The 27,442-nt window shown below is 44.2% G+C and overlaps 1 protein-coding gene across 3 annotated transcripts in view; it reads right to left on the reverse strand.

Moving 5' to 3' along the window:
- LOC138516154 (bifunctional 3'-5' exonuclease/ATP-dependent helicase WRN-like) overlaps positions 1 to 27,442 on the reverse strand; it is a 264,929-nt gene that overhangs the window by 200,176 nt on the left and 37,311 nt on the right. For all 3 annotated transcript variants that reach the window (XM_069631062.1, XM_069631063.1, XM_069631064.1), the window contains exon 2: positions 13,097 to 13,188. In XM_069631062.1, coding sequence (XP_069487163.1) covers positions 13,097 to 13,168 — 72 coding nt within the window. In that variant the 5' untranslated portion in view covers positions 13,169 to 13,188. The remainder of the gene's footprint in view (positions 1 to 13,096; positions 13,189 to 27,442) is intronic.

Raw genomic sequence — 27,442 nt, forward strand, 5'->3', positions numbered from 1 at the left:
ACGAGACAGTCCGCCCCCCCACCTTAGGGCAACAACCTGCAACCTGATTAAAGAGTAGTGGGAGTCAGCCGTGTATATGCTGTACGACAGAGGTGCCAGGGTGCATCCCGGCTTAACTCCCATACTTGTCTGTACTAGGGATGTTAAACCACCCTGGTCATCCAGCCTTATCTGCACCATTGTTTCATATTGTAGACCCTTAAGGATACTCAGTGTTAGGGAGAATTCTCTGTTTAGGCTGAATTTCCTAACCTAGTGAGTCCCCCAGCAGCTTTGCTGGATTTTTGGGGTTTATTTTTATCTCCTGCCAAGAGAGAGACTCTTTTACCCTCACTCTTGGACATGATTTGAGTGTGTTTCTTTGGATCTAGATGTGTTTAATGGGCTATGGGGTCTTTTACCCCTATTGGGGTTCATGTGTTTTTGTGATCTGTGTTACACAGCACCCTCAGTGCATTGACACAGGGGTGTCATAGTGACCCCCCAGTATAGACTCCATACCCTGGGACTGACTACTGTCTCCCAGGGCATGTAAAGTCACCATTGACTTTACTAGTCTTAAATTCTGAACAGAACCAGTACAAACCATCATATTGTGGATGTACTGGCTGGGGCAATTCGATTGCCCCAGGGTCTGTTAGTCGAGGGGGCACGTCTCCGTCCCCCCTGATCGAGTTTGGCTGGTGGCAGTGGATACTACTTTTTATATTCAACCGCAAATATTTTCCTATGGGATTTCCCATTGTTTTAGCCTACTATCTTTATTTAATTATTTACGGTAGCTTCGAACATACCACCGGTTTATTTAATTAATATTAATTCTCCGGTTGGTAATTTTTGCCAAAACTTGATTCTAAAATGGCGTTTGTGTTCTCGTCTGTGACTCCAACCCAAGTCGAGCCCTTTGTTCCACTTTTTGGCGGGCTTCTCCACAGAAGCCCTCCAAAGTGGTGCCACTGTGTCTGGGGTACTTAGGAGGGGTGGAGGGGAATTTAGGCACCCTGGACTGAGTTGCCTAGGCAACTCAAGTCGCACTCCGTCCTTATTAGCCCAAGAGGTGAGCCGGCCGGCTCACCACTTAGCATGTTTGAGTGACAGCTAGGCTGAGTGAATGGGGTTTTGCTGCATAAAAGCAGGGCTTTGGGGACTGGAACTTCAGAAGTCGCCACAGGACCTAAGAATCTGACGAGGGAGAAGCTGAGCCGACCTGCCACGACACAACCACCGGTGGACCCCTGCTGGACTGCCTCACCACTTTTCCCAACGACGGAGATCTCCCGCCGGAGAGTCTTCTTCCTTTGACTGGTGGGGATAACCAGTTTCACCGTCTTTTCGCTTTCCCGACGTATCTCGTGGCCGCCTTGCCCGGCCAAGCACCCCGGCAACCGGGATACCACGCTTTACCACGACCGCGAGACAAAAGGTACCACCTTTAACCGGAAAACTCTGCGGCTGGTTTCTGCCCTGCTAGTGCAACGACCTTCATCTTTCCTCCAAGTCGAGATCGTCTCTTCCCCTGGACGACGATGCAACTTGCACCCACTACCAGGAACAACTGCCACCGCTGGAGGATCCTTCCCATTTAAAAGGTACCGTGTCCCGCCTGACTTCCTTTGTTACCGACTATACGGGGTAGATTTAGCCCCCGGCTTTCGAACCTGGGTTAGCCTGGGACACCTTGGCTAAACTTTTCTAAGCCTCTCTAAACGCTTTTCTGAACCCTCTGCAAGACTTTCTAAGCCTAGTGTAACTGTGTGATCTTGGGCGCATTTGTGCTCTGCTCTCTCCAAGAGTGGGCCCACCCTTTGGACTTTGGCTCACCAGTGACTTTTTGCTCCCTGCCTTGCTAACAGTGTTCTGGAATCGTAGAGTGGTGTACCTCTTCATATTCTGTCTTTTTCCCTCCCTTTTTCACAAATTTATTAGAGTGCAATCTAGTTAAGCGCTCACCTCTGTATGAAAATAAGTGGTGTTTTACTGTGATTTTCTAAATAGGGAAAAAGGGGTGTATATATCATAATAGTAACTGTTTAGAATATTTTACAATAAGAGTGCTGGAGTGTTTCAACTGTGTGTTTATTAAATAAATAATTATATACTTTGATACCAAAGCTCTGGTCAGTGTTTGCTTGTATTATTGTAGCTGAGTGCCTATGGAGTATACTTTGCATACTGCCTAACTCTTCTTGAGGGAAGTCTGACAGCTCAGCCACAGCTACCATGTAAATCTGGGTGGTAGAGACTGCTACCAAGTGGGTTTACTGCCAACACCTGTAGTCTTAAATCTTTTGCAGTGGTCCCTAAGGGAACTGCACAGGTTTCTGCCTAACACTCAGTAACCAAGCAGGGCACCCCCATTGTTCCATTTTACCCCAACGCTTCTCATGGCACACACCGTCAAAGGCTGCCCGGAAATCCACAAAAATAGAGTACAATGCAGCCCCCCCAGGAGATGATGCTTCCCTATAAAAGGAATCCATAGTCTTATATTGTGAGAGGTGCCACACCCCGGGTGAAACCCTGTCTGTGCGAAGATTCAAATATTAGCTTTGTCCATCCAGCGTTGCAAGGCACCTAGCACGAAAGAAACAAATAATTTCCCAGTAGAATCCAAAATGGCAAGCAACCTATAATTAGCAGGCACACCACGGTCCCCTTTTTTGTAAACCTGCACCAACACCGCCTGTTGCCACGAAGTCGGGATCAACTGGGAGTTACACATTTTGTCAAAAAATATCTTCAACATGACTGCCCACTTCTAGGGATGTTGCTTTAGGACAGCGTTAGCCAGGCCGTTAGTTCCCGGCGCCTTGGAATTATTGAGTTCCTTGATTCACTAATAAATAACCGCCAACCCCCAATCAAATATTGGGTGGGGGGAGGGGCTCTTAGATGTCCCATTTGTCCCCTTAATAAAATCAAGCAACACAAATTCCTGGATGGGATTCAGGACTTTTTCCCCTACTGTTACCTTTAGCTTTATTCAGCAGTCTCCAAATGTACTTAGTTTTAGTGGCCAGGTTCTTCAGCCAGGCTTCTATCTCGCTACAATTTAGGGCACCTAGCAAATCAATCTCCGCCAATTTTAAAGAATCAACTAGTGTCCCAATTTTATGGAAATTCCTATTGGTCCATTTTATACTATTCCCAGCATGGTTGGACGATAATCCCGAGCACCCACAAATGTCCCCCTGTTCCTTAATTCTATCCCCCAAGTGAACAGTAAGGGTAGGTCATTTATGATCACTGTAATCACAGCCAACAGACAGGCATTATTTCCCAAAAAATAGTCTAAGCTAGCCTTAGAGTTGTTCCCCTCCCAAGTGTATTGTCCCAGTATATCTCCCTACATTCTGCCATTTAACATGATCCCACTGACTCAGGTGGTTCACTTATCTTTTCCCATTGTGGTTACTACCTCCTTGTAGCATTTCACAACGAGAGACCACTTTGAAATAGGACGGGCACTGCTGATCGTGCCGACATCTTGCATTTAAATTACCTCCCAATAGTACAAATCCCTCGTCCCAATACAGAGAGGTATTAATAGATAGCATCTCCTCCAACTTTAGGAGGGTTACTTCCATTGATTTTAAACTAGGTGGAAGGTACACATTGATAATCAGCAACCGTGTATGGTCATACTTTGTTCCGGTCCGTATTTCCACCCCTTGGATGTACCCACCATCAAATGACTTCCATACTTCACAAGAGTTAAACCGAAAGCTTATTCCAATAATGAATCCACCAAAAGGCCTACCTTTGAGTCCTTTATTGGCCAGGATTTGATAAAGGGGGTAACCCTCGATATGTACTGTACAATCGAGCCATGTCTCCCGCAGCAAAAACATAATTAAACAGGATTTGTAGGGATCTGTCAATTTGTAGGAGAGGTCTATGGCCCTGTGTATACCAACTACCAACCCTAATTGGTCAGTTGTAGCATATCAGGGGATTTTGGCTCACAAGACTAGCTTTGGGAGGAACCCAGTACACCCCCTCCTCACCCAATGGGTGACAGGGGTATTGCCCCAATGCTGGGGCGGGATGCTCCGAGCCGACAAGCCCTCTTTTCAACCCACACAGTGTCAACCCTCTACCATACTGCCCATGAGGGTCCAAGTTGTTTCACCCAGGAGTTTTAAGCTTTGAACCAAACACAAGTAATTTCAACCCCAGACCGTCAAGAGCATCAACATTAGCACAGAGCAGAGCTGCCACCGCAGGGGAGGCAAATCTTAACAAGACACAATTAGAACTGCTATCCCACTTTGGCAAGGCCAGTTCTACAATGTCTGCAGATGTAATGGTGGCCGACCAGGGAATTGTTGCCCATATTCTGAGGAATGTTGACCTATTCAAGAAAGCGCTCCATGCTGAGGTATGTATCTCCTCAAGCTTAACAAGACATCCCAGCTTAATCAGTCCAATCTCCGGATTGCAGGATCCGGTGTTAGCTTTGATAGCTATTCCAGCCACTTTCTCATTGTTATTCTCGGTAGGTGCACCATGGTTAGAGTCTGTGTCATGTGCAAACATAACTCATGACGTAGATCTCGCTCTTACCAAACTGTCCTTTCCTGTGCCAATCCTCCCTGGGTCATTACCGTTACAGGGCACTTTAGCAGATGGGTGTGCTTGCTTTATTAACCAAGACTTATTCCCTGGGCTTCGGTTTACAGTATGGGACTGTCGCCTCATCCTTCTTTATTTGTGTAATTACTTTAGGCTTGGAAAGGGCCCACCTATCCATAGGGCCCTGCAGGATTACCGTCCTTTTAGTGCCATGATCGCACGGACGGCAGATGCCAAGAACTTTAGAGGCGGGGATTCAACCCTTGACATTTGCAATTTGAGACTTTTTTTGAATAAAGACACACAACCTAGAATTGATTAATTTTCTTTTGTGTTGATTTGGAGATTAGCCCTGATTTGAGAAAGGCGCTGTGCTCGGAGAAACATGTGTTATCACAAAGGGGCCACTTTAAGAAATACAAACCACCACTCAATAAAAACTTGAATGGTTTTTACATGAATCATTGTGTGTATCTTTAGCTACTGTGGCACATGAACAAATATGAAGCAACACTATGCTATGTTATATGCAGGAGGAGGAACGATGTAAGGTATGGCAGTTCTCTTAGGTTAATTGGCTGCAGTCTGGCTGGAGCACTGCTGGTGGATAGAATTACTGTAGCGCTAGAGGCCTCCTGTTTGTGAGGTTTAGTGTGGTCATTCATGCTGGAGCAGTGTGGTGGCGCAACAGTCTTGGGAGAGGGGTAGACCCTCAATCGATCGAGGTGGGTGTGTTTGCAGCAGCATCAGCGCATGTTGCTGGAGGGTAGCAAGGAGGGTCAGTTACAAGCGGGTGGGATTCTGCTGGGGGTGTCGGGGTGTGTGGGGTGTGTGTGGTGTGTGTGGTGTGTGTGGGGTGTGTGGGGTGTGTGGGGTGTGTGTGTGTGTGTGTGTGTGTAATCGGTTGTGGGTTGGCTATTGGCCTCAGTCTTAGGTGTTAGTTTGCATTTGGGTGTTTGTTTACATAAGGTGATGGCTGCAGGGTGCAAGAGGGCATAGCCTGCAGGGTGCGGCTGAGGGGGAGGGAGGGAAGAGCTAGCAAACTCACTAGACATCATGGTGGGGTACGTTGGCAGCCGGGCTGCGTGGTCATAAGTGAGGTATGTGCATGCCGCAAGGTGCAAGTGTCTCCACAAACCTGTACAGGGACGTGAAAGGAGGGCATGTTAGGATCCATTTCATGGCTTTCAGACGTGAATGATGCAGGCGCAGTCAAATGTGAGCCAAAGAACCCAGATGGGCTGGAGAGATTGGGGTGCCTGTGCAAGACATACGCCAAGCGCGGGAGGCAACAGTGCAGTCCTGATTTCATGAGGCAGACTGGATACTACTGTGTGGACCGTGTAAGGTGGAGGGGTCAGGATGCTTAGGGTAGCCTGCGCGAAGCGGCATGTGATGCCACAGAATTGAAACAGTGGCAGCGACTGCATAGGGCATGGGTGCAGAAGGGGGGTGGAGGCAGAAGGGGGGTGGAGGCTCTTAAGACTGGGGTTGACTTGAAAAGGTGGTAGTAAGCTAAAGGGAGGGATACTATTGTGCTGTGGTAGTATAGCAGGAGTAGGAGATTCACAGAATGAAGGTCTTAAAAGATGGGCTTTAAAGGGGGCCAGCGTCGCCTGCCGGCTCCGAGGAGGCAATGTGTTTTCAATATTGGGCAGCCTATCAGCTGCATTGGAAGGCTTTAAACTCCGTAATACTGCATCATAGGTTATGCTACGAGCAGCACAATGAAGTTTAGCTAATAACTGAAAGAAGATCGCCTAGATATTATGTCGTTTGGCACATTCTCATTATGGAAACATATCTAAATTACTAAAATGTACACTGGGTTCCTTTAACAAAGTGTGGACCCCATTTTGTATCGTTAGACATAAATGGCTTATTTTGTCCCAAACAATTGCAAGCTCTAGGATTTGCAAATGTGGCACTAATGGAAGAAGGTTGTGTGGGTCAAAAAAAATATGCCAATCTAGCCACATATGGTTTCCTTGTTCCTGTATACAGGTCTCCCTCCGCCTCTGTCATGGAATGGAATGGATGTCAGAGTGGGATAGTCTGTCTTTGAGGGGTAACATATGGCTTACAAATGTTTAATTGAAATCTTGTGAAATTTAATGTTAAACAACCATTTATGTCCCTTTTAAATAAACTTGGTTTACACAAAATAAAATGGTACCCATAGAAGTGCTTGGAACCAAACAATCCAAGGTACTAGCATCCGAAGCATCATCCCTGGGTATCACTACAGGGTTTGAAATTGGAGGAAGCTGGAAGCTATTTAGCCCCTCGTTATTGCCTACGAGGGCGTGATTGGCTTGATACCAACAGCTACCAGGAGCCACATTTGGTTCCCCAAGCGAACTAGTGCCATACAAACCTACATAAGGAGCGTGATTTCAATTTGTATGCCTCCCAGCCAAGTTTCCCAGTTCCATGTGCGACACCTCGAGCCAGTGCTGGTTTTTGGTTTCCTATTGCATGCTGGAACTTGCACTTGCAAGGGTGGGCCAAAAAGTCCCAGCAGGCAGTGCGGAACAAAACTAGGACTGGCTCAGATTCCACATGGAACTGGGAAAATTGGCAGCTATGTGTATGTGTATGGAAATGTGTAAATTAGCATTGGGACACATCTAGGCGACCAGCCACGCATACTGGGCCATGTACAGTAGAAACTATTATAGATAGAAGTTAAACACTAAACATGAAATAAAACCAACATTGTTGGAATCATGATAACTCACCCTTTTGTTTTGAATTGTTACCGTCTTAATAGTGTTTTGTTTGTAAATTGCTATTTTATGTGACCTTGTTTGTACTTGGCATGTGAATGTCGATTGTTGTTGGTAGCTTGGTGTATTAAGGAGATCAAATTCAAATAATGTTTGGCAAGATGTTACTGAATGTTTTTATGTTATTTAATGTAATGTGTATACTTGACTATTGTTCAAATTGTAATGTGTTTTACAATGTATTGTATGCTTGTTATGTATCCAAGTATGTTGTTGGTATATATCATATGTGCTGCTCTTACCCTCGCCAAATGAAAAGACGCAAAACATTTACTTCAAAGTACTCCTTACAGCTATGGTGGTATTGGTACAAACAGGCCTTATTTGCAAAAAGGGTCTGTTTTACCTTGTGTCGCCTTAGAAGGTTTGTGTTATTTACCAACAACGGTTTCTACTAAGGGTACAGCCAATGGTAGATACCACCCGATTATAGGATGGAATGCCACCATGAAAGACCTCCAATTTGTACTTCCACCAAAGAAGTAGAGGTAATCATTTTAGATGGTCTAATGAACGGTATGTGCTTCCCAGTAATAAAGGGAAGCACAAGCAGGAACTATGTAGATCCTGCTTGGAGACAGGAAGAGACCAATTAGCTTGACTCCCAGGCCAGCTGGTGCCATACAAACACTGATGTGATGCTTAACTATGTGTGTTTGGGAATGTGTATTGTAAAGGTGCAGAAGAAATGCTCAGACACAATGGTGGCATGTTTATGGATAAAGTCTTTTATTAAATAATAAAGGGTTAGAAAAAGACCTCTCTATCCCTAAAACTAAGCAGGGTTTCCCTACCTCAAAGGAAGCTAGTGAAATTGTCAGGAAGTCAGAAACTAAAAGTCTGTCTTCGTTGTGTCCAAAAGCCTACCTCTGTCCCTAACACTGATGATGTAAGATAACTGCAAGGATAGTCTCTTCTCAAAGTAAAACAGTATTCTTGGTGTTTCAATCAACAGAAAAGGTAAAATTCTTGCTGGTAATAAAGTAATGCAAAATAATGCTCCAAAATACAGGATTCCAATGCTAAGGATGTGTCCCCTCCCTCTAGACTTCTTGTGATCTTTAGATACTGACTGGTTCACGAACAACTGTATCCTGATTTCCCAGTTCTTTTATCCTACCAGCTTGACACACTCCACTACCAAGTGTAGGATTCCTTTTATCTGTTCCATGATCCTTGACCCTCCTGGCTTTAGTCTCACTTATGGGTGCGAAACCCAGACATGCAAAAGTGGCTTGGTTCTCTCTATTGCCAAGCCAACGGGTTCTCATGAATGATCTCCCTCTTTTCTCTCACAGGGTCCCAGACCCTCTTGGCTTTAACTTTGGTTCCTCATATGGGTGTGTACCCAGACTAGTACTGCTTTGTTGTATCCACTTGCTTCACACTCCTGCCAGGTATACAACTGTCTCTTATTTACGTTAGGATTCCAGACCCTCTCTCTTGGGTGCAAGTCCTAGACTCACACAGGTGCGCTGTATCCACCTGGTTACCTCGCTTGAAAAGGATACAACTGTCTCTTGTTCGTTTTAGGGTCCCAGGCACTCTCTTTTGGGTGCAGTGCCCAGACTTGCACAGTTGCGGTGTACCCTCTTGGCTCACTCTCTTGCCATGGATACAAATGTCTCTTGTTTGTGTTCGGCTCCCAGACTCACTCTTCTTGGTTCCTAAGCTCACCCTATTTCCCCGGACCTCAGCTCCTGGGCAACCCACATACCTGTTTGCTTGTTTCTCAGCCGTACCTGCAGTTCCTGGGTAGCTGTACCCCTTCTGAAGGCTCCGATAGCCTTTGGGCATCCAGCGCGGTCTGCAGCGACTTGGCAGGCTGAAGCGGCCCTCATGCTGCGTGGTCTCACTCTTCCATGATTCACAGGCTTCTGCGGCTTGCGTCAGCTGCTTCCTTGCACGGCTCCTGCAATTCCTCTCTGGGGGACGGCTCTCTTCCTGTCGCACCTCTCCTGCGTCTCGGATTGAGCCTGAGCTTGAACTTCTTTGAAACTCCCACATTGGGTCGATGTGCTGCTTAGGGCCAATCATGGGTATACAGAAGCTAGACTGCTCGTTCGGCTTCTCATGAGTAATCCTGAGGCTTGCAACCACCTTCTTCATCCCAGTACCAGCTTTAAAGTTATATACACAATATTCTGCCTTTCCTGACTTTTCAGTGTTGTCATGTAGGTTAGTTGGACTCCCACATTGGGTCGATGTGCTGCTTAGGGCCAATCATGGGTATACAGAAGCTAGACTGCTCGTTCGGCTTCTCATGAGTAATCCCGAGGCTTGCAACCACCTTCTTCATCCCAGTACCAGCTTTAAAGTTATATACACAATATTCTGCCTTTCCTGACTTTTCAGTGTTGTCATGTAGGTTAGTTGGACTGAGCTGACAACAAAACATACGTTTTCTCAAGTAAGGGGGAAGAAGGATTTAGTGCCGGAGAAGGGGTTGAAGGTAGTAAAGCAGGTTGATACTGCATTTTCTGCTGATGACAGTCCCCAAACCCATAGAGGGATTCCTTCCCAATGTTATCCTCCCTCAATGCACCACCACCAGGGGGTCTATTGTACTGTGGTATTGTACTGTGGACGCACCGCCCTGGAGGCCCCATGGGAAAGGTCTCCCCCTAGGGAAGAAGGGATGACATCCTCGGATTTGTCACAGCACAAAGAAGCATTAGAACACATCTATAAAATAGTAACAGCATCACTAGCGGAATCAAGCATAGCTCACACTTAGGTAGCATTCTCTCTCAGTCTCACTCTATGAAAAAAACACACAAAATAACTTGAAGGAATTGTGTTTCTTATGGTGAAAAGTAGAAGGAGCAGCAATGGAAGAAGCATCAATGAGGTGGGGGCTGGCCTGGTATTTGGGAAATATACTGCCCATGTGTGTATCCTGCAGGAATGTTGACATCACACTGTGGGATCATTATGCATAACGGTAGCGGTGAAGGGGGATATGGATTGGCACTGGTCTGCGTGAGATGCCAGTATTCTGACAGACCATGTAAGGGACCTGAGGACCAGACTGCCGGTTTTATAACTGTGTTTCTTATTTTCCACTTTTGGTAATTATTAGTGATTGTGCATATTGTAACAACTATGCAGGCGAGGCATCACTACACACCAATCAGACAAATTGCATCATCAGTTTTAATCAGAATGTGACTCTTTCCAAGAATGAAGGTCATTTAGACAACATTACTCAGCAAAAACAATTAAAAACAAAGAAATTAATTGTGCTGACATTGTAAACTGGCACTTTACTGAGCAAAGCCCATTATGAAAAAACTTGAATGTTTGTTTTTTGGTAGACATATTATTACAACAGACAAGCTGGCACACTACAACTGTACTCTTTTTAAAAAAAAACTATGAGAAAGGAATGCGGTAAAAAGCACCAATGGGGTTCCTGGCTGCTTTGCATAAAATTATAGAGCAGAACTTTGGGAGCATGAGTAAGACTAGAGACTATATATGTGTTAAATGTCTGTGATGAAAGGGTTGTATGCTTGAATTACTAAGTACATATGCACACTGACATGTGTATAACCATGAACAGTATATACTCTTTCTGGCAGCTGCAAGATTCGAATGAGAGGATACAATGGCTGCAACATCAGTCATGCTAGTGGGCTATTATGAGCAGCTGCAGATACTGTTTCCTCTTCCCAAAACTGGGAACCTTGCAATGTTTTGGACCAGGAGAGCCATAAGCACCACAGAAATTACAGAATTCTAAACACACAGGAAAGAATGGGTCACTTATAACGGACAAAACCCTATAGTTTGCATTTCATACATAGGTTAGATTGTGATGCACTTGACTAATTATCAGCTCCTAATTCCCCAATTGAAGCTCCTGCTTACTGTGTACAGCCCTATAGACGTGACCTGCTTTCACCTCCTGCTCATAAAAGCAATGTGAAGCATGCCCACTGAATAAAAAACTTAATCTACCTGATCTGAACAAAGACCATAGCCAAATACCCTCACTTTCCACCCACCTCACTCAACACATGCTCACTAACTCACTGACACAAAACTGCTAAAACAAAATCCTCAGCCCACACACCACAAAGTCACACCTCTACATCTCTCCAACGAAATGACAAACCCATTCACTGGCCAAAAACACAGATCCTCCCCAGGCCCCATGACACCCACGTCTCCCGTCTGGAAACATAGTTCTGGAGTGAACAAATCCACCTAGAGAACAGAAAGATGCTAGGTGCTCCTGGTTCTACACGCACCAAGAGTGGAGCCCCAACACCCTGTCTTTTCCCGCTACACCCGAACCACCCCATTTTAATTTCACTTCCAAGTGAGCACCTGGAGACCATGAAAAATGGTAGTAGTGTGCGGTACAAATACCAATAATGTAACATGACACAGCTTTATTCAGACCCTTGTGAATATGGATTTATAGGACCACAGCCACTTCTCTACATACACAACATATTCAAACAAACCAGAAATTCCTTTTGATGTTGAAGTTATGGAACTGCATTGGGCATGAGTGATGTGGAGCATGTTAAAGGTAAAGGTTCACTTGAACTGCAATGCCTTGATTCATAACACCTCCCAACACTATAATCAATCAATTGTAGCAATAGTTCAACCAGCCATGAGAATATTATTCTCCAGATGTGCAACAGAAATTGCTAATTGGGAATGCAGCATAGTATGAGAGCCATTTCAACGAGATGGTGTTGAAGAGTGTGGGCTGCCTTTACCTGTAGCATTTTAGCAAGTTGCATCTTGTGATCATGCGCATTCGTGGGGTTGGAGGGATTAATTACAGTAGAGCCTTTGGCAAACTGTAAATCTGCCATTTTTTTGATGCATCTAGGAGAAGAATTGAAGCCATTTGCAATGCAACATAACAGTATTATTGGGAAACAGCCATGTGAACTTGGGCAAAAAGTAGAGCATATGCTCTCAGAATATACTATGAAACACGACATCCATGGGAAAACTCTTGCTGCATTGGGATTCCTGATCATCGTCATCCACCATTGCAAAGGAAGGTTGTTGTCACTCTAGCATTACTGTCTTCTCAGTCGAACTTAAAATGGAACAAAGTGCCCCTTAGCCATGCATGAAAATGTTAGGATTTATGCAAACTGGCAAAAAGCAGATTTTGAACTTGCATATTTGTGGGCGTTGCCACCACGTTAATTAGATGTATGTATTATAAATATAAGCCTCAAGTACTCTTTTGTAACTGACATTATGTAATGTTTTCCTTTATGGTTCTATGAAATTTAGCACATTTTACTCAGAAAAAGTTACGTTTTTATTGAGAGCTTATATATTAACGCTAAAAATAGAGCAATAAAGTTAGTACGTATACCACAAAACACTTTTTTCTAATTTCCAGGGCAAAAGGCACGCTGGACCACTTCTTGACAGTGTGGCACTCAATAGAAGGCCATCTAGAAATACAAACACTTGTGCAAACCTGGTGTAATTGTTTAAATGACGTTTTAGAAAGTTGCTGGAAGGGTGGCGGCAAGGTACATCAATTTTTTGATAAAGCAGCTTGTGATATTTGCCTGTTTATTGTCCTCAAGTGGAGCTTTAAAGTACGTCAAAAGTCGTGTCTTTGGAAATGTAGAGGGTAAAAGCGTTTTGTCCTGTTGGGGCTTAGCAGAGGTTTTACCGTCTACATTTACAAAGCCACACCTGCTGGCTTTGCTAATGTCAGGTTTAAATTAATTGTTTACCTTGTTGACATTCTCTGCTTCCTCCTTATGTGCAGTCATCCACGCTGGAAGTTCACGCCGTTTAGAGGTCATTGTCTCTTTGTACTTGGGATCTACTTAGCAAAAAATGTGACTCAATCAAGTGTAACAACACAAACACAAATAGAAAGCATGCATAATGCGTACATACATCACAAACACTAGACATGATTTGAAGACTACACAGAATGTGACAACTGAACTGCACGAGATAAGGTTTCAATTGATGTAAGAAACCTCTATCCGACATGATGGTGGGATGGATGTCATTGCTGAATGTAAACTCACTAAAGCGTTGTAAAGGGTTTGTTTTGGTTTTGCTACAATTCATCTTATTGAATAATGGTTTCCAATATGGTGTAAAGGACTTATCTACAAATATCGGGAATATCGAGCAGGATAAATATGGCTCCGGGCTATGCAAACCTATTCATATATCAGTTTGAGATGGTCCAAATTTTAACACATCCAGATCACATGTTCGGGATTTGTAGTGGGCCTCAGCAAGATCTGAACAATGTCATTAAAAATCTAAAAGATTTTAACAAATACATGCAATTTACATTGAGACTAGGAGCAGTTGTTCTCCAATTCCTTGATGTCGTTATTGAAGGCAAGAACATTGCAACTAAGGTGTTTATAAAAGCTACAGATTGCAGCTACTTTCATCATTGAATGAGTTTCCATCCAGCATCTACACTTTGGAGGATACCATTATTCAAATGGTTAGAGTAAAAAGGATAGTACGTGATCGTATAAAATGCAATATACAACGTGACCAGTGATAGAAAGATAAAAGAAAGAGGTAATGATGAACGTGAGGTCATAGATCAAAGGTCGATCGTACTTCCGGTAGGGATTACATTTTTTCAGAAATACTCAATCCAAAGAAAAAAAAGAAATCAAGCAGATTCTATTAAAACATTGGAACATGTATTCATTGAATCCAAACCATCATGCAATACTGAGAGTTCCTCCTGTATTTGCATACAAAAACAAAAACCTGAGACAAATGCTAATATCCCCAAGTATACCAATGAAGGAATGTCAGTGTACATTGTCTGAGAAAAGAACTTGCACTTAGCTTGTCTGAGAAAAGAACTTGCACTTAGCTGTGTTTACAGTGTAGCAATTGTAACAATGTCACCAAAGGTCCAACAAAATCACATCCTGATTCAGGAAAAATCAGATTAAGAAATGTTGACACTACGCATGCAGTCTACTTTATCAAATGTCTATTTGGGAAATATTACATCGGTCAGACAATAAGGAAAGCAAAGGATTGATGAAACGAACACAAGTACTGGGTTCGAAATTGATGGAAGCTCTGAGCTGTTTATCTCCTGCTTCAAGCCTGGAAGAGCCTAGGTAGCTTGTAACCAACAGCTACTGCAAGCTACCTTTGGCTCTCCAGGCCAACCGGTGCCTTACAAACATGCATATGTGACATTAACTTTGACCATTTAATAATGTTAACAAAGAAAAATTGGTACACATTTAAGCATAATGGATTATACATACTGGGCAAAAAGTTCAATTGTTTATCTCGTAGAAGTTGATTTGCGGTGCGCTGGGCAGTCACTCCTGGTTCCCAGAGGTAGCTCCTGCCTATTGGGTGATGCCTGACACCTAGGAGCTGGTTTTAGCTCCCGCTCAGTGAATCCTAATTTCGAGCCCTGAAGTAGAATATCAAGACAAACAACCAAGAGTGGCTGAAGGCAGATGTTTGTATTACACCAATAGCGTCTTACAGCTCCTATTAAGTCATTAATTCTCAGAAGACTGCTTTGAAAAAGCACTGGCAGGCACTTCGACTGCAAAGTTTGATGGTAAAGCTTGAATAAGGCCAGCTCAAAAACATCTCATGAGGAGGTGTTTTGGCCGGGGAGGGGCAGGAACTGGGTGGGAATGTCCATGGGGATTAGCATGTATAAACAAAAAGGTGATGGGCAGAAGGGACCTCGTCGTTAGAGATTAGCATGGCCATGGGCCGTCAATGGGTGGGTAAATAACCAAACAACACCTACAAGCATTGTGAAAACTCCCAACAAAATTGAAACAATAAGACATGTATTAACTGATTGTAAAGCTATGAGAAAATATTATAATAGATGGTATAAAGACTGGTCTGAAGAACTAAATCAGATATGTGAAAACCAATTCTGGTTAAATGGAATTGAGGGAGGGAGCTTACAACGAGGTATTGCCTTTAATACAGTATGGCACATATTTGAGAAGAAAATCAGACTGAGCCCTACTATAACTCTGAGCCATATTCCAAAAGTCATACAAAGTGTTCATAAGGATGATGAGAACTCTATAAGAAATGATATCGTAAAATATGAGATTTTAAATTGTAATGCAATCTTATGAAATGAAATATACATGTATGCGTAACTTTGTATGACATCATTTTATGTAAGCTTGTGAAAGGTTCAATAGAACTAAAACACACAAAAAATAAAAAAAATGTTATTTCTCCCTATATGTACCTTAATGCAATAGTTTTGGCTTCTAGGTGGCGTAAGCACCATCTAATAGCCCAAGCTAAACAAATGGGAAGCTAAAGCAGAACAACAAGAAATAAAGCCATCAGAGGCAAATAAAGCAGAAACCAGAAGATTAAGAAATGAAATAAGAGGGACACAGGGACCGTAGGAGGTTCAGAACTATTAACAACACGGAGAAGAATGGAGCCGAGAAATGGGTACTGTTTGTGAACTGGCGATAAGAAGCCGAGATGGGGCGGGGGAAGTACAGTCCTGGTGCAAGAGTCAGAGTAATGCAGCCCTTGATCTGTCAAAGAAGAAGGCATACAATCAAACAAGCATTCAAGAATCCATTATGCTTTGTTTGTCATATATCAAGTGCAACCTTGAATGCCTCCGGCAAATCAGTGTCTAAAACATACAAAAGAAGGGAATAGTGACATAACTAAGAAAGGTCTGTATTCACACCATCTATCACAATCCATACCAAAAAGTTATTGCTCCAATAGTTTTTGCTGAATCAACACTTATGAGCCAAAGCCTCAATCGGAAGTAAAAGAGTACAGACAGTAAAAAAGGTGCCCGCCAAAAAAGTGGTTTCAGATTAAGGCCCAGTACCGAAGGCCTGCTGCTCGGCATCAACACATCTATATGCTTCTGAGAATTCATGCCTCTTAATTAAGGCACCTGGGTCCGGTTCAAGGCAGAGGTGAATATTTTACATGCATCTCAGAGGCGCCCTGCAGCCAAACACCTACCTTGTGTAAACTAAGAGGTGAATTAGTAACCAAACACCTGTGCTTAAGGCCTCAGAGGCCACCTTCTCCACTCACCTTCCTCACATTTTCCATTCGCTAGAGCAGCACACCCAGTGCAGGTTGGTTTAAAACAACTCTCCTTTCTGCTGAGGGACACCCAAGGCGCTGATCTGGTATAATATGGCATTGATTAAAATGCAGGGAGCCTGCACAAGCTCCACGGTACAGAAGAGACGTGTGCAACAGCTCAACCTAGCCCTTGATCCAAGCAGCATAGCGGGCCTCTCTCTGGATCTCGGTCTAGCTAGGGAGATCCAGACACTCAATCTTTGTCTGGACGTTTCTGAGGGTGACAGGCATTATGCTTTACAAATCGTGAGGTAGGACGACTACACGGAGGCAGTGAGCCAGAAGATATTGACGCATACACAACCTGTATCTGACAAGGCTCTGAGAAATCATTGGAAAGGAAGACAAACCCAACTCCCTGGGCGGACGTCCGGACAGCATGTGGGAAAGAGATGGAACCAGGGTGAGGGAAAGACAGGCATGTGAGGGAGGAAGTGACGCATGGACACCCAAGGGAAGAACAGACATGATACAAAGGAATATTCATGGAAAAATGAATAAAGAAAAATTCATAAACTGCATTGCAATGTTGCTCGACCCCTGCCTCCCATTGTGCCTTAGACGGCCAATCTCAGAATGAAAGCCACCTTCATCCTTTTCCATGTCTGGCTATTCCCCTTCGCCCCCTTTTTATCTGAGTTAACCAATATTTCATAGTGCTTAAAACTTGATTTTTAAAATGTGGAGATTTTTGCAAGATCTAAAAAGAAAATGCTACATAGTCACTATCACAAAAAAAACAGTGACTGGCAGCTGGCCATGCTGTAAAAAGATTAAATGGGAGGAGGGCCCCTCTGATCTGTGTGGAAGACATGGGCCAGGTGGTGTCTCTAGGGGTAACAAAGTACAGGAAGATGCATGGTATCTTTTCCATTCAAAGATGCACGCTAGTTTTGGCTCGTTTCCAGAGAGCTTCCTTAGAGACAGTCAAAGAGTTCCGAGATGGGCAGGAATGGGTGGGATTAGCCATAGGCATTAGCATGTCTAGCAACAGTGAATGGGAGTGGATCAATAACCAAAGAACACCAAATACACTGTATATCCCTCTTCGAACCGTCATCTCCATTGAAAAGCATTATAGACGCTAATTCAAAGCCTATATTTGATGCCCTTATGTTAAAGCTCTTATTTTAATGATAATAGTTTTGGCTTAGAGATAGCGCTTTCAGCGCCACCTAATCCCCGAACGTAAAAATCTAGTGTGGCAAGACATTTTAAAGAAGCTGGACACCAATTGAATCCAAATAGTGGAGGTTAGGAGAGTCTCAAAGAGAGGTGGTGTTCTGCAAACTGTATTACTACACAAAGAAGCTTTTGGAGTCGATTACTTACAAACAGTGATAACTTATGGAATGAATGAGAACAATACATTGATTTGCTTCGTACAAAGATTGGTGTATTATTCATTTTTGGGTCATAATTAGAGCATATAAAGCACTGAAATAGAAATGTTTATTTTTGTTCCAGTGGGAAGACAGTGTTGAATCAGTGTATACATGATGCAAAAGAAATTCATACATATTGCTATTTTGAGTCTATTGTCAATGTTTAATGTCAGCGGTTACCATCAACCAGGGGACAAGACAACTTTAGCAGTACAAACTCAAAGATGGCACAGGGATTGGTTACACCCAAATATTATCAAACTTGGGTGTATTCTGCATTTGAATTGAAAATCAAACTTGGGTGTATTCTGCATTTAACTTTGCCCTCTGATTGTAATCCACTAGCCCAGTGACTGTTCCATACCGCTGTACTTGCATACGCCTCCCACTGCCTCCATCTCTTCCCACTCATGGCACTTTCTGTTTCTCCCATCTATTCCAATTGCTATCAACTATCCTTCCCTTCTCACTAAGCCTGGAAAGAAGAAGTTTAAAAAGGATATCCTGGCCTCCAACCCTGGTCTCCCTATCGCCGATACCTATACCAGCGCCTCTTCCAGACAGACCCTCACTGACATACTCTTTGTTGTTCCTTTGCCGGATCTATGGACCCTCCATTTGATCTCTGTGCTCTGTCCTGTCTCCTCCTCCCCCATTAATGGTGGCACTCGCTGGGAAGTCCTCATGGCTTCCTTTGACTCCTCTAGAGTCATCCTCAATGTCTACCTAAATGGCACTGTCAAGGTCCTCAGGCCAATCTCATCCTCTTCGATAGGAGGTTCCCTTGCCTCATCAACTTCCTCTCATCTCCTGCTGTCCCCTCCTCTCTTTCCTCAGCTACCTTGCACACTCCTCCCTCCTCCTCTGCCCCACTTCAGGCTACTTCTACCCCTCCACACGGCATACCTCTGATTTGTACCCCTCCCCGGAAGGTCTTTAAGGCTGGCAACCTACTTCATCTTGCCACTCTCAACTCCCGCTCTGCTGTCAAACACTCCTCTGACATCTGCCACCTCTTGGAAGAACTTGACCTTGATGTCCTCGGTCTTACTGAGACATGGTTCACGGCAAGCTCTGTCACAAGCTTTGATACTCTGCTCCCTGATGGCTACAAGATCCTCTCTGCACCCAGATCCACCTGGCCTGGAGGCGGTGTAGCCCTGATCTTTCCTGAGTGGATTCCTGCCACTATCATTCCCACACAGACCTACTCCTCTTTCGAATGCCTTCTGTGCAGGCTCTCTCTCTTGCCTAGCCATTCTCTTACTGTTGCTACTCTATACCGGACCCCTGGTCAAATCACCTCTTTCCTCTCTGATTGGGCTGACCTCTCCTCCTCCCTCCAGGCCACTACCACTCCACTCCTCTTCTTTGGTGACCTTAACATCCATCTCGATTCTCCCTGTCCATCATCATTGCTTTTCTGCGACCTCTGCGACTCCCTCGCTCTCTCTATCCTCCCCTCTGGCCCAACACACACTGCAGGTCACACACTTGATGTCTTCATCTCTACTGGCCTCTCCCTCTCTATCCTTCTGACTATTCCTCTCTCCTGGAGTGACCACTGCCTCCTCTCCTCTCATCTCTCACTCTCTTCCCACCAAGCCAAGCCCACACCAACACTGCCACCCACCTTCTCGGACATCCGACCTATGAAGTGTGTGTCAGTTGAGGCTTTCGCTGCCGCCTTCTCCCCACCTTCTCCTCCTCTGACTGACTCACACCCTGACACAGCCCTTTCCCTTCTCTACTCTTCTATTTCCGATACTCTTGATGCTCTTGCTCCTGTCATGAGGGTCCGCTTGAAGTCTAAAGCCAAGTGCAATTCCTGGTTTGACTCCGACCTAGATGCACTTAAACGAAGGTGTAGGGCGGCTGAGAGGAATTGGAGGGCTTCTTGTTCATTCTCTGACAAACTGGCCTGTCGCCTGCTCCAAAGGCAATACCGACTCTCTGTCCTCACCAAGAAGAGAGTCCACATTCAAGCCCGTGTCTCTGCGGCATCAAACAACTCAGCCAAACTCTTTAAAATCCGCAAGGAGCTGGCCAACCCTGCTGCAGTCTCTACCCCTCCTGTTGCCTCCCAGGCTCTCTGCGATGCCCTTGCCTCTCACTTTATCTCAAAAACCCAGGACATCCTATCCACCCTTACTTTGCCTTGCCTTCCCTTGCCCGCCCCTCTCCGTCTATGCCTGCTGACCCTCCTTCTGCCACCCCCCATCCTTTTCTCATCCTTTCCTCATTTTTCCCCCAATGAGGTTGCTAGACAAGTCCGATCTATGAAAACCTCATCACAACAGGTTCATCCCTGTTCCTCTAAAACCATCAAGGACCACATTGACACCCTTGCTCCAGCCCTTGCTGACTTTTGCAACCACTCTTTTGCCTCTGGATCCTTCCCCTCCCCTCTGAAGCACTCCCTTGTGCATCCTCTTCTCAAGAAACCCACAGCTGATCCTACCTGTCCGGCTAACTATCGCCCAATTTCCATTACTCCCTTTCTGGGCAAACTCCTGGCAAAACTGGCCATCTCTCAGCTCAACCTTCATTCTGACACGGTTGGCTTTCTCCATGACCACCAATCTGGTTTCAGAGCTGCCAGAAGCACGGAAACTGCTCTCTTGAACATCCGTGATGATCTGCTCTCCAACCTTGACGTTAACATTCCCTCTGTCCTCATCCATCTCGATCTCTCATCTGCCTTTGACACAGTCAACCATACCATCCTGCTCAACCGTCTCAGTGATAACCTCGGTATCACTGACAAGGCTCTTGGCTGGCTGACCGCTTTCCTCTCTGACCGACCTTCCCAGGTCAAACTTGGGTCCTTCCTATCATCTATCTCCCTCTCTACGTGTGGTGTTCCCCAGGGATCTAACCTCTCACCCTGGCTTTTCAACCTATACTTGGCAACTCTCACCCACTGCATTGCCATTTTCTGTTCAAATTCCCAGTGCTACGCTGACAACACTCAACTCATTTTCAGGCTGCCCTCTGCCACCTCTCTCATCTCTGATTGCCTAACTGCCATTCAAGATTGGTGTGCCGCCAATGATCTTTGTCTGAATGCCAGCAAGACGGAGATCCTCCTCATCGGCACACCTTCACCATCTTTTCCCCTTACTCTGGCCGGCCTCCCTTGGCCCTCCTCCTACCCCCACCTGTGAGGCTAAGAACCTCGGGGTCATCTTTGACTCCACCCTTTCCTTCTCGGCCCACATCTCAGAGGTCTGTATAAAGTCAAATTTCCGACTGCACCTCCTCAGAGGGACTCTGCCTTTCCTCTCCTTCCCCCAGAAGCTTATGGTATCCCAAGTTCTGGTGCTCTCTAGCTTGGACTATTGTAACAGCCTCTTTCCAAATCTACCTGCCTCTACTCTCCGCCCTCTGCAACTAATCCAGAACAGGACTGTGAGATTTGTCCTTGGCCTCAAGCCCCGGGATCGTATCTCTCCAGCTCTGAAATCTCTCAACTGGCTCCCATTGGATGCAAGGGTTAAATTCAAGACCCTCTGCATTGTCCACAAGGCTTTCTGGGGCCTGAGTCCAAAATACCTTCAGCTATCCCTCTGCAAATACCTCCCCTCTCGAGCTCTTTGCTCCTCTACCTCTAACTCCCTCAGGGTCAGTCGTTTTTCAAAGAAACGAGCTGGGGGCAGATCTCTGTCTTCGGCTGGGGCCTCCCTCTGGAACAGCCTCTCTGCCACTCTAAAACTTGAGGAAAACCATCTCAGGTTCCGGAAGCATCTCAAGACCTTCCTCTTTGCTTCTGCCTTCACCCCCCCTCTCCCCTGCTGATCTGCTCTCTTGTCACCTTGCACTAGGACACCTTCTGTCTCTGGTCCCAGGTTCCTGCTCATCCTGCCACCCTACCGGACTGACTCCGGGCCACCCCTTGCACTGGGGTTTGTATCTGTACCAATACAGCCCCCCCCCTTTTTTTCCACTCCTGCACTTATCAGACCCACCTGATCTGCTGCCTCAAACCTAGCACTTGCCACTTGGCTGCACTACCACTTTGTGCTGATTTTTTTAAATTTATTTTTGTTATGATTATTTATCCTGTTTCTCCTTTGCTCTGCACTTTCCACTTTCTCCCTCCCCTCCATGCACTTTTCTCCTCCCCCTCTCCCATGCACTTGCACGTTCTCAATGTCACTGGGCCTAGTAAGATCGTTGTTTCGTTCTCCCCTGTTCCCCTCCCTTGCCTTGTTGCGCTCTGAAACACCAGTGTATGAGCGCGATATAAATAAAATATCATATCATATATTTTTACTATTGGAGAGTATTGAAAGGAACACAGTAGGTTTTTTGATTCATTAACCAATGAGGATTGGGTTTTAGGCTATGCAAGTATATACATACTATAAAGTTATTCAGGAATAGACTAGATTGTGTTGTTTTTGTATGAAATAATCAAATAAAAGGAGGACCTGGCTAGTGGATGCAAGTACGTTCATCCCACAGAGTTCATATGGGCTAAATTATGGGCTAAATTAAATTGTGGTGTGTTTTCTATCAACATCCAAAAAGGGAAATCCTCTTAGGCAGTGGTTAGTACATGTTCCAGAGGGATGAATGGAGACAGATCTGGGGAGTTGTCAATACTGAAAAGGAATTCCACTTTGGCAAAGGTGTGGACACAAACCAGGGAGCGGAATAGAGAGATTGTACAATCGGCCCGATGTAATAGACTTCGAGAAGGGACTTAAGAAAGCTCACACGTTAAATATGATGGTTTAAAGACAGTTACTGTGCAAATGGGAGACCATTTTGAGGTAAGGCGATCAACATGGATTTGGCTCTGTTCAACACCATTTATATGTTTTTAGAAAAAAAAGTTTAAGGTGAGCTTTTGGACACTGTTTGCCTTACAGTTGAATGTCCTCCTGATGATGACCCCATTCAAGATTGAAACACAGCGAGGAGGTGACTGTCCGCCTTCACTCCACACCATATGAAGGATGTTTTGAATTGTGTACGTCATAAAGATAAACATTCACTTTTGAAGTTGATACACTTACGAAGATTTTGTTGATAAAATAAGTGGAATAAAGAGATTTATTTTTCTCAAAAACAGCATACAGGGTTTGTTTGTATTATTCAGCAGACAGGGTTTTGTTTGTATGACTGAGCAGGCTTTATTATAATTCTTTAAAGTCTGTCTACAACTCAAATGTGTGTCCTCACCACGTGTCCTATGGTATGAAATCCATGTGTGATGCAACATGCAGTCTAGTAGTCTGCAAGCATAAGGAAGTACAGAGCCTCTGAATAAAATATAAAACACATATGACAGTTCTACAGCTGCTTTGCAGTGAAAGGGATATGCTTGATGTAGAACGTAACATGCCTGCTGCGCCTGACCCATTTGTATTGGCACACACAAGGTGCTTGTGTGATGCAGAATACAGCCCATCTTTGGTACAGGACTCATAAATGGTGCAGATCCTGCCTATTCCACTAACTAGCATTCTGCTTAGGGGTATGGTTCTCAGTTTACACCAGGAACATGACCAACATGCATACAAAAGGAACTCAAGAGCAAACTCATTAAAATAGATGTTTACATTTTACAAAGGATATAAATGCTACCATTTAAAAGTAACACACTAAAGCATTAGCAAGTATTTGTGAATTTTGATATTAATAAAATATATCATTTTTTACAGTGCAACAGAAGTAAACTATTTTAAAATGTTCACACATCAGATACTAAGGGCACATTTAAAGCATCGTTTCAATTTGTTAAGCAAATAGCCATAAAACCAATGTTAGGTCTATTGAATTTTACTCCGTCATGTTTTTTAGGACTTTCTTCAGTACCACAATCGTAGGCATTTTCACCAATTTTTAGAAGATCTGTAAATTGTATGGTATGTGCATTCAGATCGGAGAAATCACTATATAGAAAAAAACAGTCCATCAGCATTTTTAATGACTGTGCCTCTGAACAGAGTGTGTTATAAGGGAGATTATTTTCTCATTATTGAAAAAACGTACCCCTTCATTTAGTGCTTTTTTAAAAAAAAAACTAAGCTCAGAAAAGCAGGGTTGGTCAATGGGGTGGGCTAGTATTGTAGGTGCTACACCCCGCCACTTAAAATCAAAACATAGTAAATATTCACACGGCCATGATTATATCGTCACAATGATGCTAAGCTAGGCTGTGATTCAGTGTATTTCCTTCATTTGTCAAATAAGAAAAAACAATAATACATCTTAAAATGTGGTGATAGTGGTGCTTAAATGCATTGTGCAATACTATTTAATGCATAACAAAGGGTTAATTTTAATATGCCGATTTCATGGAGCAGATTGTTTAGCCAGGGTCGCAGGTCAGGAACTGTTCGAGATCTCTGAGTGCACGTTACTGATCCAGCTATTGACCTTCCGATCACCTTAAAAAAATAGGAACATGAAAAGCCTGAATTGGTATTCATTGTGGATTATATTTTTATATTACAAACCCAGCCTTTGTCCTGGGTACACACAGCTGTGCCATTAAATCAGAACAAATTGAATGTGATGGGTCTATGCATTGCTGGTCTTGAGAAGCTAAGCTCTGCACAAACATATCATTTAGGTGAACCAGAGTTCACAGCTTCAGAGTCATTGTACATACAAGCTACATGAGATATTCTGTGCCATGTAGCAGAAATGTACTTTTTACCCTATTGTTATTTACCATAACACTTAAATAATAAAATGTTGTCTTCGTCAATATACTGAACCTTTCTTGTGATGTGTGTACAACATCCTATCATTTCCTTGCAGAGTACTAAAATACACGCACACATTCACACTATTCACATGGTACACTTTGGCATAAATACAACAGCTCCTTTCCATTACTTAATTTTGTTATAAATGAAAACACTTGGTCTTGTTGTTTAACATTAGTTTACGTGGTATTTCAATGCAAAGCCCTTCAAAATGCAAATGTTTTAATGAAAATCATTACATTTAATTGCTCTATCTATATATTGGATGTGGAATGTTTGCATTCTTAAGCATTTACGATGGAGGATAAGCTGTTGTAATCAAAGTGTTCACCACAATAAAGGTGGAGAAACTCTTGCACAAGTGGTTGCTCTCATAGAGCAGGGGTGACGAGGACAGACACTGAAAGAGAAGACAATACTTTCAGCCAAGAAAAGTGTTTGTGTGCACATCCTTTCCATCCATGACTTCAGCACCATATCACATTTCTCAGCTATCTATACTTGGACAGACATACGGAATGCAGCATCTCCCACTTGCCATTGCCAAGGTGCAAAATGAGGAGCTGGCATCTGAAGGACCTGCAGTCTCATCTCACAGCTCTCCCCATGTAGTAGCTATCTAGTGGAAGAGAGGGTAGGAATATTTACACACCAACATTTGAAAAGCCAGGCATGAATGTCAACAACAGAAAAGCAAGAGAGGTATCTGAGATGTCCTATTCCACCACTGCAGCCCCAAAACCAAGGAAAGGTCTCATATTTGTAGAGCAAAGAACCAATGACACAGGACGTTGCAGGAGGTGCTGCGGTACGAGACTGGTGCATTTGTTCAGTGGAGGAGAACTGTGAACAGTGCATGGGCAGACAGAGACCTCAACCTTAAGTGAGGGTCTGCTCAGTGTTTTTGGAAAGATTAATCTAAGGGAATACAGGCCATAAGTGTAATAAATGTATGTCCAGGGAAAGCAGAGTATGCACAGGATTGAGTACTCTCCTTTTACTCTATGTGTGGGGACTGTTGGTCAAAGATGGATCAGCACACAGAAACTTGTTTCCATCACTGTAAACGGCATGTGGGTGAGAGAGGATTACTTGATTTATTGCAGGTTTGAGGTCAGCATGCTTGCTGGTTGGTGAGCCCTTTGCACCCTTATGCGCAGTAGCGGCTAGAATTGTGAACAAGGACATTCCCATAGCCATGCCCATCAAGCTCCTGGCATTTCAGAAGTGCAGGCAGTGTCAGACTGGGACAAAAAATTGTCCTGGGCAATAGAAATAAAAAAGTGGCCCACATTCAGAAAACAGCTTGTATTTTCAAAATAGTTTGAGTAGTATCTAAAGCCCAGTATGGGAGAAATTGTGCATTTTAAAGCATATTAGCCAGTCTCATTGTTTAAACTTTGAGCTTCACACTGACCGATACTGGTCCAGGCTGGCCCTTTAGGAATTGCTCTGTGGGTCAGTTTGAGCCCATGTTAAAGTTAGCACGATTCCCATCTGACAGTAATGCTCCTCTTTCAAAGTGTATCAAACTTTCCTATGTGCTTGTGAAGGTGTGTGACATAGGGCTGGGAATGCTTGCAGAACTCTGTGAGACGCAATAGTGATGTTTTTTTGTGCACATTTTCACTAAAAAAACAAGGACATCATGCACAGGTGAGGTGCTGCGTGTTAAAAAAAAGCGTGTGGGAGGCCACCAGGGGGCACGGACAAGATGGCCGCTTCTTGGTTAAGATCCATCTTGCCTTCCCCTCATAGTCACGTTTAAGGGTGATTGGAGTGCCCCCAGACTGCGATTCAGGTGGCGGAACTCTCATGAAGGTTCCGTAATTGTAGAGGTGTGGTCACAGTGTGGTGAGAGGGCGGCTAAGCCCTGGAGTCTGATGGCTCTTGGTGCGGGTGGAGGTAGAGCAGGCCTTGCAAATTCTTAAAAATCCCAATAGACCTGAAGGGCGAGTTCCTTAGTTTACATGCTCGACCTAAGAGAAATGCACTTGCCCCAAGGTGACAGGTGACAAAATATTTACCAGAGTTTTTGTAAAATAGTGCATGTCGCCATAAGCACACTTCATATTTGGTGCAATGCTGTCAAGCATACGCAGTGAAAATTGTATTTGACATTTACTGCAAACAAAGTGTGTTTGCAGTAAATGAAAAATAAGTTTGACACATCCCCATACTTGCCAGCAAGGTCGAGTATCATGCAAATGGTATTCACCCTTCATAAAAACGACTTGCCAATGCTAGTGGGCTAGTAGATTTTGCGAGCCCTGTAGAGGAATATGGAGGAAGCGGGCAAGGTTGGGGGGAGGAGCCAGTGACCGGGCTTCCATCTTGGAGGCGACGGAGTGAAATTGATCACACATGTGATTGACCCTAGATGTTGTGGAGGGAGTTTGTGCTTGCTGGAACTATGGCATGTCTCTAATGGTAACCGGTGCTGGTAACACGCGTACTAGGGCCCTTTTTAAAAACCTCTTTTTCATGGACAGCTTTGCGGCATTGGGTGTGCTCAGAGTTGACCTGATGGTAGCTCTCTCTGAGTTGCAGCGGCAGACTGCAGATATGATGTGCTGCTGCTAGTGGACAGGATGTGAGTTTATGGGATCGTTAACTCTCTGATGGTATCATCTCTATAGCGTACTGTGGAGTATTGATGTATTCATGGTGGTGGAACCAGTGAGGTGCTTGAGGACACTATTGGGAGTGAGAGGACTATTATGTAGTCCTTTGTTTATGTTGAAGAACATTAAAGTAGGCTATCCTACTACACCTGGTACGAGATGTTGTTGCTGGATTCCTTGTTTCCTGAAGCACTGTGAACAGAATTACATGCTCCATA

This window comes from Ambystoma mexicanum, chromosome 6q, assembly GCF_040938575.1.
Source record: "Ambystoma mexicanum isolate Mex_15411 chromosome 6q, UKY_AmexF1_1, whole genome shotgun sequence".
In the NCBI taxonomy this organism is placed as follows: Eukaryota; Metazoa; Chordata; class Amphibia; order Caudata; family Ambystomatidae; genus Ambystoma; species Ambystoma mexicanum.